Genomic DNA, 12,819 nt, shown 5'->3' on the forward strand with positions numbered 1-12,819 from the left:
CTTTTGTGCAGGACAGTAGAAGGCAGACTTGGGCAGCAGCCTCTTTGTTGGGTGACAGGTCTGGCAGTTTGGGTACTTTGTCTTAGTGCAGGAATTAATGGCTAAAAATGGATAACTGTTTTGTGAAAACTTACGTGATTGCTTATCCCTACTTCAGACCTCTGTCTTCATAAACTAGCAGAGAATACTTCAAAAACGTGCAAGAAGGGTTTTGGACACTGAAGAAAAGCCTGTCGTGAATAATTGTTGTTACTCTTTTCTAGGTCCTGTGTTTAATGTCTCGGTGCATTCTGACAACCTGACGATTTACCAGGGTGAACTGGCAGATTTGCTGTGTATCGTCACAACGGAAGGAATGGCACTTGAGCCAGGTATTTTGACAAAATTATTTTACTTGTAACTCATTTGCCTTCACCAGGCAAAATAATACCAGCAGTTACAACCCTGTGTCCTTTGAGTGAGGCTGGAGAATTGAGAACCAGCATTGAAAATCCTATAGAACTAGATAAATACAGGAGAGCATGTTTGCTTTACACAGTCCGATTTGAAACAAGGGGTTTTTGTTTCACATTCTGAGGGGAAGGGGAAAAAAGGTGGTCTTACTGCTAAACCCCCCGTACTGTCTGTACCAACTGACCCCACTGCTGGCAATCTCAGCCTACAACTGCTAGATGGGCCATGAAAACTATTCCTGTTTCCTTTAATTGGAAAAGAGGTCCATTGACAAAACCTGTTAAGAGAAAATGGTCATCTGTAAACAAATCTTAGTCACCTGGCCAGTCAGCTTCACACTTTGGAATGAATTTAAGGCTTAATGTAAATCTAGAAATCACAATAATTGACTACTGCAGCCTAAATGCCAAAAATGAATGTTTATTGCTGATGCCTTCAGAGGGTGAGCCTCCTTTTTTTGTGTGGAATAAGAAAGAAACATAGTACCTAATTGCTGTGAAAAGGATAGCGAACACTTTAAAGACAAATTTTTATGAAGAGCTGAAAAGTTCCGAGAATTGCTCAAAACCCAGCTGCTTGCCAAGCATTGCCTGAGCTGCTTTTCATCAAAATGCTGTGGGAATAACTCTGGTTATACCCAAAATTTGGGTTTGGAGTGAGTTTAGTTTTTTAAAAGTCGTTCTCTAGATATATGAATATAAAAATGTATTTTAAATAAATCTATAAGTATGTATGTAAATGTAAATATATATACCTAAATATGAAGGTGTTGTGATTCATGCGAAACTTAGAAATCTATGCATAAGCCACTACAAAAGAGGTGCTGTGCAGAAAATATTACTTATAATGTAGTAGCTGATGAGATGAAGTACCAAGCTTAGTAAAGGCCCATCACTTTGAAATTCCAAGATGTCTGTTCTACATTAAATCTGAGTGTAGCGGGGAAGCAATTTGCTAGATTACAGTTGTGTGCTGCCTGTGAAAAAATGATAGAAGTCTGTAGATTGTATTATTGAAATGCTTGGTAGGGAGGAAAAGCTGAGTAAACTTTATTGCTGTCAAAAGATTCATAGCCTGGGATATTGGACACAGTAAGCGGTGACGTATGCCTGTACGTATACCTCAGTCTGTCCTGCGGTTTCTGCTCTGCAGGAAGCCTCTTCTAAGTTGAGGTGTGCCCAAGCTCTTACAGGTATTGTTGTGAGGCAGTACCCAAAGCAGCTGGCTTCCTTTGCAAAGCAATAATCGCTGGCAGGGAGCAGCTGCTGCTTCTGCTGGTGTTCGACAGCTAAAATAAGCTTGGGGTTGCCTTGTGAAAGAGGTCTCAGCATCCCTGACTCACTCAAAACTTGAAAAGAGGCCCCTTAGTAACAGCGGGGCTCTCCTGTCAGTGCTCTGCTGCAGTTGGGTTTGTGATGGTTTTTTGTGTCTTTGGTAGCTTGAGACTGGGAGAAGCACTGACAAGATAAGGATAATCAAAGGGATCGAAGTAAAAAGGTGTCCTCTTCGAGGAGCTGCTCATCAGCACAATTAATTTTTAACTGGGCAACTTCATAAGGGTTCATGGATGTCTGTTGAATTGATAGATGATGCCTGGAGTTGGAAATGATGCTGTTTCCAGTGGTCAGCAGCTGCCAGTGCAGAGTTTTAAATGTCAGTGCTGTAATCTGTTCCATAGCTGGGTAATGTCATCTTGAACATGGCAGATCTCTGCCTCTGTGGGTTTTCTATTTGTTTTGGATTGGGGGGGGGGGGTGTTTTGTTTTTTGGGGGGTTGGGGTTTTTTTTTTTTTGAGTCTGTAATGGGGCAGATGAGGCACAGGCAACAGATAGGCCTAGAATGGAGTAAAGTGTGGCATTGTGGCAGGCTTTGAGGGAACCTTTCATGCGCTGAGCCTCCAGTTGCTGAATGAGCAGGATTTGGGGCCTAACTAGCCATGCTGTGTGGAGAAAGCCCATCTGGGCCTTTCATATGGGCCTGAGAAGCTGGCCTCTCTCCAGTCCTTGCTTGCCCTCTGGATGAGACCAGCAGAAGAGCTGTAGAGAACAGCTGGAATCTATGCAAGCCCTGCAGGGTGTGCAGACTTCACTTGTTAGTCTGCCTTCTTGGCCTTGAGAGATGGAGGGGACTAGAGCAGGGGGGATAACAGAGCAGGTTAGGTGAAGAAGGGCCTTAAGGGCTCATATGATAACAAACAGATGAAGTTCCTCAGTAGTAACTTTATTCCCCTGTATCCCATCTCTGATCTGTCTCCATGCTGAGTCAGTATCACAACTTAATTCACAACTGGAATGGAGAACTTGCTTTTTAAATAAGTGCCAAACATTAGACAGATTGAAAATAACAGGGCCATCTCATCCCAGTGGGGAAATGGGGCATGTTGTTAGGGAAAGCCTACACCAGGTAAGCAGATAAACAAAGCAAGAGTTGCCAGCATGTCCTAGAAGAAAACGGATGACAGCAGTACAGGCATGGTCTTTCCGTTGGGGAATGTGATGAGAAAGGAGAGCGGAGCAATTGCATTTGACTGTCTTCTGAGGGGCATGATGGCTTTCAAAGGCCATCTACTCTTCTGGTGTCAGACCTGCTGCAGGGCTGTGTTTTGGGCTCTCTTATGAGCAAAGAAGGATCAGGGAATTTCATAGGATGTCTTGTTAAATGTGCATCCAAAACACTTTGAACGCACTTGGTATGCCAGCCAGCTCTGCTCTTGTACGCATAGGCACTCAACTTTGCACGTATGCATGTGGATTAGTATGTATGCTTCCTGTAATAAATTGAGGTGTCAGATGCCACCTCTTCTTCCTCTCTGTATGCACAATAAGAAAAATAAAGTACTTCCGAGGAGCTGAGGAAAAGTTAAATGACCAATGATCTTTGTCAGTGCCCTTTGCTACAGTTAGATCGATCCATTTGTTTCTAGAAGTGTTACTTACGGGTTGGCCCCTTGTCTGGTAGAGGCAATTCACAATACTCTGTGTGTGTGTTTGTGTGTACCCACCCTGTGGGAAATTTTCAAAAGGGTGGAAAATGTTTTGGCGTGACTGCTGCATGCTTTAATTTCCTCTGCTTCTTTGAGACCCTGCTGAAATGGAGTGTGTATTACTAAGCTCAGTACATGGCAGCAACTGCTCCATCTAAAGAAGTGCTCCTTTGGCTTGGCAGCTGTGGTTGGTGTTTTGAATTGGTATGAGGGGAGTATGTGTGTCAGGGGGAATAGTAGTTCTTCTGTGCCCTGAAGATATGAAAGCTGCTTCTGATATTTCTGTTGAATACACATTTTCACAAATGATCTCTCTAGACTTCCCGGATCACCCCTTCTTGGGCTATGTGCTTAGGGATTTAAAAGTATTACTGTGCCTGAAAGGAGATGGGTTTTTTTATCTGCTCCAGACAGACCCAGTGGGCACTCTGGAGAATTTAACAAAACCAGCTTGTTTACTTCTTGTATGGCTTGAAGTGGTTTGCTCAGCTCTCTAGGAAGCCCTATTCAGCCTCATTTAAATGTAGTAAACAAAAAGGGTCTCAAAATTGTGATTCAGCACTGAAACAAGATGCTGAGAGAGCTCCATTCTAAGCAGTGGAAGTGTATGGTTCCTAAGAGCTGGTCTAGAAATAGGATTCCCTGTTTTGAGGAGTGATTGGCCAGGGAAGCAGCTAAGACCCAGACAGCTTAGTCCTGTGTGTCAAATTGAAATGTGCATAAAGATGTGCTTTACATGTTGATGATCCTTACTAACTGAGGAGGGGAGGAAGCATAGCACCACTATTACTCTGCTCACAGAGCTCTGAAGCATCCAGCTCCCAGTGTTTTGTGTTCCTTTATGAAGGCAGCTGAGCTGCATGACCTGGGCGCACTGAGGTCCTTGATGGCCTTCTGAGCTTGGCACTGGGATGTTATGCTTTCCTCTGATGTGGGACACCTTGTCCAGGTGTCCCACACTACTTACAACATTGTGGAGCATGGAAGGAACTGGTGGAAGAAACCTTTGTAGTGTTAAGTGTGAGTGTGGTTCTTGTGGTTGGGTTTGATTTTTGTAGATTGGGGACAAAAGTTGAGTGACTTGTCAACATTGATGCGAGGTGTGTGTGGAATGGTACAGATGCTTTTGGGAAGCCTAGTGTGTGACCTGTTTTATGTCAGTAAAACTACGTATTTATTACTACTTGCGAGCTGCTAGGCATGTTCTTCACTGATCTTTAGAGAGCACCTGATTTATGTCCTGGTTTTGCTAAATTTTCCTGTGTTTTTATTGCATGAAAACCACAGTTACATAGAAATGAATCAGATGACTTTGCTGTATTAAGCTATTTCAAGGAGGATAGTGACAAAGAGCACTCGGAGCCAAATCCTCCCTCTGACTGTCTGTAGTGAGTCACTAATTGCACACTGTGTATACTGACTAATAAAATATGTTGGCATAATACTGTTGTCCCATGTTGTAATTACAGAAGATAGATTCAGCTATTTCAAAATGACAGCAAGTGCCTGCACTCATCTTTGTATGTGGAGGGAAGGGAACCTCAAATTAACTGAGACTGAAAAGAAGGAATTCTTCAAAGGTAGCAAGTTGCCCGGGAATCTGAAGGCTAGATTATTTTTTTTTTATATAAAAAGTTATTGTTTAAACCTTTTTTGGCAGCTCAGTGGTGTGTTCAGCATAGTTGGACTTAGCCTGGAAGGTGTCCATATGCTCCTGTGGTACCTGGAAACACAAGAGCTAATGGCAGTCTTGATCTTTGGAAGGAATTGGTCGTTCCGAATGTGACTGCCTGTGGACTGGTGCTGTTACCGTATTTGGCATAAACAGGCAGCAGAGACAAAGAGTAGTTTATAGAAACAGAGCTCTCTCCAGTAGAGGCCCGGTTTCCCGCAGACAGTTGGAGGAGTACATAAAGCAGAGGTCAAAATTTGGTCCCCTTAACTGAACATGCATTTATGGTAATTTTTATTAACTTTGTTTTCAAGGGAAGCGGTCCAAGTGCTATGCCAAGTAACTAATAGTAGTATTTGTAGTATGATAGGCAAGACTGATTGTTGAGGGCTGCTGGTCCATATGACCTATGATGACCCCCATGTAGAACTGGGAAACCTATTCCTGCTGCAGGGCTGCAAAACAGGCAAGGTGCTCTCTTGAGGTTCTGTGCCGTCACCCAGAGCAGCTGGCCACAGCAGGCAGGGCAGGAAACTGGCTGGTGTCTTGAAACAGTTTGATCAGCCGGCATCTCTGGTAGTAACATCTGCTTTCTCATCCTTTTGTTTTGTTTTTGAAGATGTGTGTAAAACCAGTGCACCTTACAGGGGAGTTAATTATACCCCAAACAGTGGGTAGGTTTTGGCTGTAGTAAGGGGGAATGTTCCACCTGGCCAGCTATTGCTGTACTTCCAAGTAGCAGAGCTGAGGATGTCCCTTTATGTCACTTTACTTTAAAATATTATTTTGAGGTTCCCTTCCTTCCTGAAGTGTTAGCTTGCCTGGTAGAGGCTTAAAAATTGTCTTCACTTATATCTGTAAAGAATTGGAGTACAGCAGCAGGTTTAGGGCTTTAATTTTTCCACTAGCCTGGAAATCAAATGTGGAAGCTTAGAGAAGAGCAAACTCAATTAGATGAAGGATGAGTTTTAAATTTCAGGTTGCTAATACTGTATTTTTCAGTGCTCTCAATACTAGCAAATGAAGGTTTGATACATTGCCAAAATCACTGGGACTGTCTTAGGTGTGAAAAGGTTAAGCCTTACGCACACATTCTACCTGCCCAAAACTTGGGACAGAAATAGTAACCTCTGTGTCCAGTTTGGGCCCATCAGTTTGTGCATGTGCCAGGAAGAAAGACCTCTTGATGAAACAAGTGAGCAGGCTTTCCTGTCTATGCTCTAGGTCATGCCAGGTTTCAGACTCTGACAGATGTTGCTGGGCTCACGTTGGCAAAGAATAGCAGTGATTTTTAAAGTAGATACTCGGCTACATCAGCCTAATAGGGTTAAGACTGAGATCTGCTAATGGGATCAATAGGATCTTGCATGAGCATAGAAAGAGCTAGATGTGTTGATGAACTCTGACTACATGTCAGCTGTGTTAAATGTTAAAGGTGTTGTAAATGCGTTTTATAGACTATCTCCTTGGGTGGTAAAACTTGTACAAGGCGTGATGCCTGATGACGCCTGACAGTAACCCGTAACTCTGGAAAAAATGTATAAAAGCATTGTGGTCAGGCTTTGCTCCTGAATGCTTTGTATTTTTGTAGGTAACTTTTTGTGCTCTGTGTAGAATCTCTGTATTCATTTAGGCAGACTAAATCTAAGGAGTCTTCAGGAAAGAGCCTTCTGACTTTATGGTTGTGTAGGCCCTCCATGAAGATAGTGATTGCAAATCACTGTCTACTAGCAAATACCTAGCACTTTAATCCCTTTTCAATGTAGGTTCAGCATAGTTGTAGAACTTATGACACTAGGCCTGCTTGCTGAAAACTTGGATCAGAGATGAAATATAAATTTTAGAGTGGCAGGCAGGAAAGCAAGAAATCTCCTCTTTGTCATCCCTGTAGTAAGTCACCCTTTCTGTGCAGCTACATTCTTCATGCCAGTGCATTTCATTGCAGTTCACTGCTTGAATCCTCCTAGAAAGGACATGTTCACGGCACTCTTTTTTTTTTTTTTTTTTTCCCCTTTTTTCTTTTTTCTCTTGTCTTTTTTCTTTTCTTTTTTTCTTCCACTGTCAGACCAGTGTTGGCTATACTTCTTGCAGATTAACCTTTCTGCTGAGAAGTGGCACTATGAATACTCTTTGGAGCTCACCAACGTGTCCAAATTCTTCTTTGTCCACAAATGCAGATGATATGTCCTTTGATGTCTCCTGGTTTGCTGTGCGCTCCTTTGCGTTGGACAGAGAGCCCATCTTGCTGGCCTCACTGGACCGGAGAGGGATTGTCACGCAGAGCAGGAGAAACGGGAGCAGTGATCTCAGCCTGGAGAGAATCAGCCCACTGGAATTCCGGCTCCGCGTGCATGGCTGTGAGGACCACGACTTTGGGAACCACTACTGCGTAGTGACTCCGTGGGTGCGATCTGCCACTGGTGTATGGCAGCGGGAACCTGACATCAAAGCCAAACCCATCTTTCTATCTGTGAAAATGGATGGTAAGAGATTGCAACATGTGTTATGCAATATTTTTTTTAACACCTTGTCATGTCTTTCTGTGACAAATATTCCCCATGGCTCTTTTTAAAGGTGCTTGTGATAATCTCATTAGATTTTGTCATCCTTTTCTATCCTTTGCAACTTCTGATTCCAGATTCTGTAGACTAGGTAGGCCTGAACAGATCATTCTCATAAGACTGGAGAGTTCTGTTTCCTGATCTCTTAGTGATGTTTTGCATAGCTGGGGCATCTATCAATCAAGGCATAGTATTCTCTCCAAGTGTTAACCCTTCTGCTGCCTGCAGGAGGAAGCCTTGGTTTGCAGATGGGGCGTGCTGAAGTAAAGTTGCGTTGTGGTTAATATCAAAGCTGAGAACAGAAAGTCAGAGCTCTGACTCCTTCCTTCCCTCTCCTAACCACAAGATGTGCTGCTCCCTGCACTTAATACCTTGTCTGCTTTCCAACCTGAGTTGCAAGTGTTGCTAGACTTCATGAGAAGCAAGTTGCACACTAGATCCTGCTTTCAGCATGTAGCTAAGGAGGAAAACTAATGCAGGAGAGGTTTTGAACTAGTTGCTTTCTTCTCAGTATTTCCCGGAAAGGTCATATTGGCAAGTTCCATGAACTTGAAAGCAATCAGAAGTTTTTGTTCCCCCTACTGTGCAGATAAGTATTACAACTGTACTTTCCGAACTCCTTACAGTTCTTGATGCTGCCTTTTAACTGAGCAGTAGGTGCCTGCACATCAAATTTCTTGTTTAGGTACCAACTTTGGAGGTGGATTAGACAGGGTTGCCGAGTGGCAGTGAATATACTGTACAAGTAGATCTAATCAAACAAATTGTAAATGAGTCCACTCCTTGCCATTTGAAAACATATTACAAAGAGTGCAGCTACAGTCTGCCTCTGATGGGGAAACTGTGCAAGGCTTTTGTTTGGAGGAACAGGTAACGGACTACCTCTTGGAACTAGCTGTACTTTGCTGTCTCACTTCAAGGTTCCTCTGGTGCTTCTAGCCTCCTTGAGGCTTTGAAATGGTGGAGGAAGAATTAGGGTGAGGAGGTAAGGGAGTCCAGTAAAAGACTAATTTTCCAAACCTCAAAAGACAGAAATCAAGAAGGAGAATTAGTGTAATTTCCTTCTGAAATAATTAATCTGCCCATGACTGAATAATGTGGGATTTTCTCCTTTTTTAGACAAGAACAAATAAAGGGGATCTCTGAATTTCTCATGATATCTAATGACTTTGCCTTCCTCTTTCAGTTCTGAATGCTTTCAAGTATCCCCTGTTGATTGGCATTGGTCTGGCCACTGTCATTGGACTCTTATCCTGCCTCATTGGCTACTGCAGCTCCCGTTGGTGCTGCAAGAAGGAAGTGCAGGAAACAAGACGAGAGCGTCGCCGGCTAATGTCGATGGAGATGGACTGAGCGTGGGAGCCAGACATGCTTGCATTTCGGGAGAGACTCACAGGGCTCTTGGACTGTGCTGAGACACTCGCTCACAGGCCCAGACAAGACAGTGCGTTTCCTCTCTGATTTCAGCCTGGACCTCAAGCTTCTCCTTGTTACACGTCATGCCCTGAGAGCATTCAGGCCATATTTAGCGACTTGGAGTTCTCCTTTTCCAGCAGCACTTTCTGCATAGGGATCATGTCCTTCTAGTGTGCAAACTGTTGAGCCTTCTTTCAGCAGGGCCCTGTGACAAAATTCACTAAGGCTTTTTTTGTTTTTGTTTGGAGAGTGTCCCGTCCCTCCCCTTGGTTTTGAAAAGATGTCCCTGTATGAAAGCATGATGGGCAGGACGATGGGTGGGAAAGGGACTGGTAGAAGTGTTAGACTTTAATTGTATTAACCAATCTACTTTTTCCTTCTACCCTCATCACACCATCCTGTTCCCTTTCTGTGTCCACCTTGGCATCTCACAGACTTCTCTGTGTTGGATTGAAGGCTGGAGAAGGTTCCTCTGCTGGTGCCTCATGAGACTGTTCCAGCAAAGAATTGGTTTATGGTTGTCAGCATGCCTTCTCTTCCCTGGCTTTCAAAGGGTTTGCAGTTAACCCCAAGACGTAACTTGCCTGGAGGTCTTTGAGACACTTTTTTTTAAACTTTTTAAAATTTTATTTTCAGTGCTCAAAGCTGTTAGCTGTGGTGAATAGGGGCTAACCTGGCATCCCTGAAGAGTCAATCCTCAGACAAGCATTTGTTGGATGTCTGTTTATGGCCACCTTTTCCCTCACCCTTCCACCTTCTTTTCCCCCCACTACAGCTGCTCACGTTGTGCCTGAGACCCTGTTCTGCTTGTGGCAGGGGGGCATGTGGTGTCTAGGTATGAGGCCCAGCCTTCTGCTGGCCTCGGCGAAGAGCTTGGGAGACCTTGCCCCACTGGTGATGGTGTGACTTATGAAAAAAAATAAAAATGAGATGGATCTCTGTCTGCAATTGGCCAACTGATCATGTTTAGAGAAAACTTGTAAACTATGTATTACCAAATGCACAGACCAGACTCAAATGCTGCTTCCTCGAGTCACTCAGTGGTAACCCTTGAACCTGTGAGCAGAGTCTGAGATCTGCAGTAGCTGAAGTGCAGCTCAGGGTAGGAATAGGAGCAAGCCCAAGAGGGCAGCAAGAATCCTGCAGGTTCCACGGATCTTGGTCTTGTGCATGGGCCTGCAACAGGGCTTTCCCCATGAGTTTGAGACCTATTCCTAGGTGCTATAGTATAGAAGTCCTGCTTTGGTCTTCCACATACACTGACCTGGTTCCTGAGTGGAAGCAGCTCCTTTTCCAGGCAGTTCTGTCTTCCCAGCACAGCTGGTGTTTTAAGCAATAAAAGTCAGAATAGAGATACTGTGTATAAACAAACAAGGAAGTAGGACTGTACCGCAGCCTGACATCACAGCCAGGGTTTGGCTCACATCAAGAAGGGTGAGAAATGTAGAGTTGAGGTGATGGCTCAATTCTTTCCAGATTTTTTTTTTTTTAAGATAAAAGATGCTAAAGGAGAGCATCCACAGAAGGTAGTGGCTGTGGCGTGGTATTGCCAATCTAGACATTCGTTATGTATTCAGTCTGCTTCACTAATAGCTCATCCCACTGCACATTCCAGGGGAGCTGCAGGTCTAGTATCTGTGCTATGAAGGCTTCATTTCACGTTAGTGTTTGTGGAACCTCGCACTCAACACTGTTGCTATTCCAAGATCAGGGGTTTTTTTGCGGTGAGTTTCCTTTGTGTGGGTGTTTTTTTTCCTGTCTTGCATTGTGACCTTTGTTCTGAGGCTGACATGAGGGTTTTTTCTAGAAGGCTTTTCTGCTTCCTGCCTGTGAACACGCATGCAGTCACATATGTATACATATGTATGCATAGAGGTGTCCAGTGATTATTGGAAGCTGAATGTGAGACATCTTCAAAATGGACTTGATTTGCAGATTTGGGGCTTGCAACTTGTTACTTGACTCTCTAAGACATTTTATGTAGTGTTCCAAAATTGGGACACCCAAAACCTATAAAACTCTGGAAGACTTTGGCCTGAACATTCATAGCAACTTTTCTTTCTGGCCTGATGTTTTCCTTTCTGGAAGAGCTCTGAAAAGGCCTATGTTGCACGCAGATGTAGCTGCCTCTGCTGAGGAACAGGGCAGAAGCAGTCTCTAGCTTCTGCTGTGAAAGCCCAGAAATCTGTAGCAATGCTTTCCAAAGGAAGGGAGTTGAGGAAAGGACTCACTCAGATATTACTTTGACAGCAAGAATTTTTCTTCCTCTCCTATCTGTGTAGTGAAATCTTACTTTTTCCTTGGATGTTATGAAACACCATTCTGACGTTTGGGATGCTGGCTGTCCTTCCCACACTGACCTAGCAGCTTCTTTCCTGCATTAACATCCACTTTCTTCACGGAAGGCCTGTGGCATTGGGGCATCTTGGGAGGGGTGGTAGTGGTGGTGAAGTTCAAAGCACAGCATCAGTCACTTTCTGTCCTTGCAGACTGACTCCTTGTTTATGTGCTCTTGGCTAAGTTTTAGGGAGAGAGGATCATGACTGTAATGCAATAATTAGGGAATGAACAAGCAGGGAACTGCCAGCTCTTCCCAAGCACACAACATAGCACACTTACTCCCTGCTGGAAAAAACTCAGGGTTATTTTGGTCAGAGCTCCCCGCTTTAGTGAAAGGTCCCCATGTCCTTAGCTAATGACCTTCCTTCATGGCCCATAACAAACCATCTTTGTCATTCCAAGTGAAGCGAGTTCGCTGCTAGCTTGTACTGCTGCCAGCCCCTTGTAAGGCAGTGCTGCATCCTCTTCCACCCTGTATTTGCTGTAGTTGGAAGGCTAGAAGCTGAGGGGCTAGACTTAGCCCTCAGCTTTCCTTCCATTTGTGCCAATTTTGTATTATCCCCTTTTTTTAAAATAGAGTGGGAATCTTATCTCTAATGAAAAAAAAAAAAAAATCTAGGTCACTTTTCATGTTTTGTATTATTATTTTTTCCCGTGCGACCGGGGTTTGTGTGAGTGGAGGTGTGTGTGCATCTGGTTGTGTATTAAACCTGCAGAGTATCAGGAGAGTAAGCTGCCTGAGATGCAGTGCAAGCATCCATGTCCTCCCTGCTGCAACCTGTGGTATTGTCAAAGTATCCTAAGGGCTCACGTTGATCTTCCTCTGTTCACATTGCCACATCTCCTGGTTAAGCTGGTAAATTCCTCCAGGCACTTGGAATTTCGATCCAGGACAAGCTTGAACATCAAATAGCAGAAGGGCAAGATATTTTCTTTCTTTTGTTTTAATTTCAAAGTTATAAAATAAAGTGTTTGGCACAATTCTGGAATGCAGGTACCAAATAGTTCTAACAATGCTGTGTAAAATGTTTCTTTTTATGTTTAAAATAAAGAGCGAGCCTTTTTGATTATGTCTGTGCTATGGGTCTGAATGTTTGAGCTATGGGCAGTTCTTTCCTTGTACCTTGCATGTATGCAGACATTATTGTTGAGGCAAGGGTATCGAATGTAAACCTTGAGTCCTGTTTCCAGCACTGCTTACCCTGTGAAGTAAGCATGAGCCATATTTTACAGTAAGTTTTAAATATTTGCCTACATTTGTGTGATGAGTTGGGGAACGTAATTATTTTCCGAGTCTATCCTGTTTCTACCCCACTGTAAGTCAACCTTTTTGTTGTGGGAGTTTCCTTTTGATTACCTAGGGCCAGGAGTCACAGTTCGGAGTGCGTGTTCA

General features: G+C 43.7%; 1 protein-coding gene across 1 annotated transcript in view; it reads left to right on the plus strand.

The window, feature by feature from the left end:
• The window catches only part of PTGFRN (prostaglandin F2 receptor inhibitor), a 54,447-nt gene extending 41,955 nt beyond the window's left edge, over positions 1-12,492 (plus strand). Inside the window, exons 14-16 of the mRNA XM_075494185.1 lie at positions 264-371; positions 7,287-7,592; positions 8,857-12,492. Coding sequence (XP_075350300.1) covers positions 264-371; positions 7,287-7,592; positions 8,857-9,023 — 581 coding nt within the window. The 3' untranslated portion in view covers positions 9,024-12,492. The remainder of the gene's footprint in view (positions 1-263; positions 372-7,286; positions 7,593-8,856) is intronic.
• Positions 12,493-12,819: the final 327 nt, after the last annotated feature.

The sequence above is a fragment of the Mycteria americana genome, chromosome 1 (genome assembly GCF_035582795.1).
Source record: "Mycteria americana isolate JAX WOST 10 ecotype Jacksonville Zoo and Gardens chromosome 1, USCA_MyAme_1.0, whole genome shotgun sequence".
Classification (NCBI taxonomy): Eukaryota; Metazoa; Chordata; class Aves; order Ciconiiformes; family Ciconiidae; genus Mycteria; species Mycteria americana.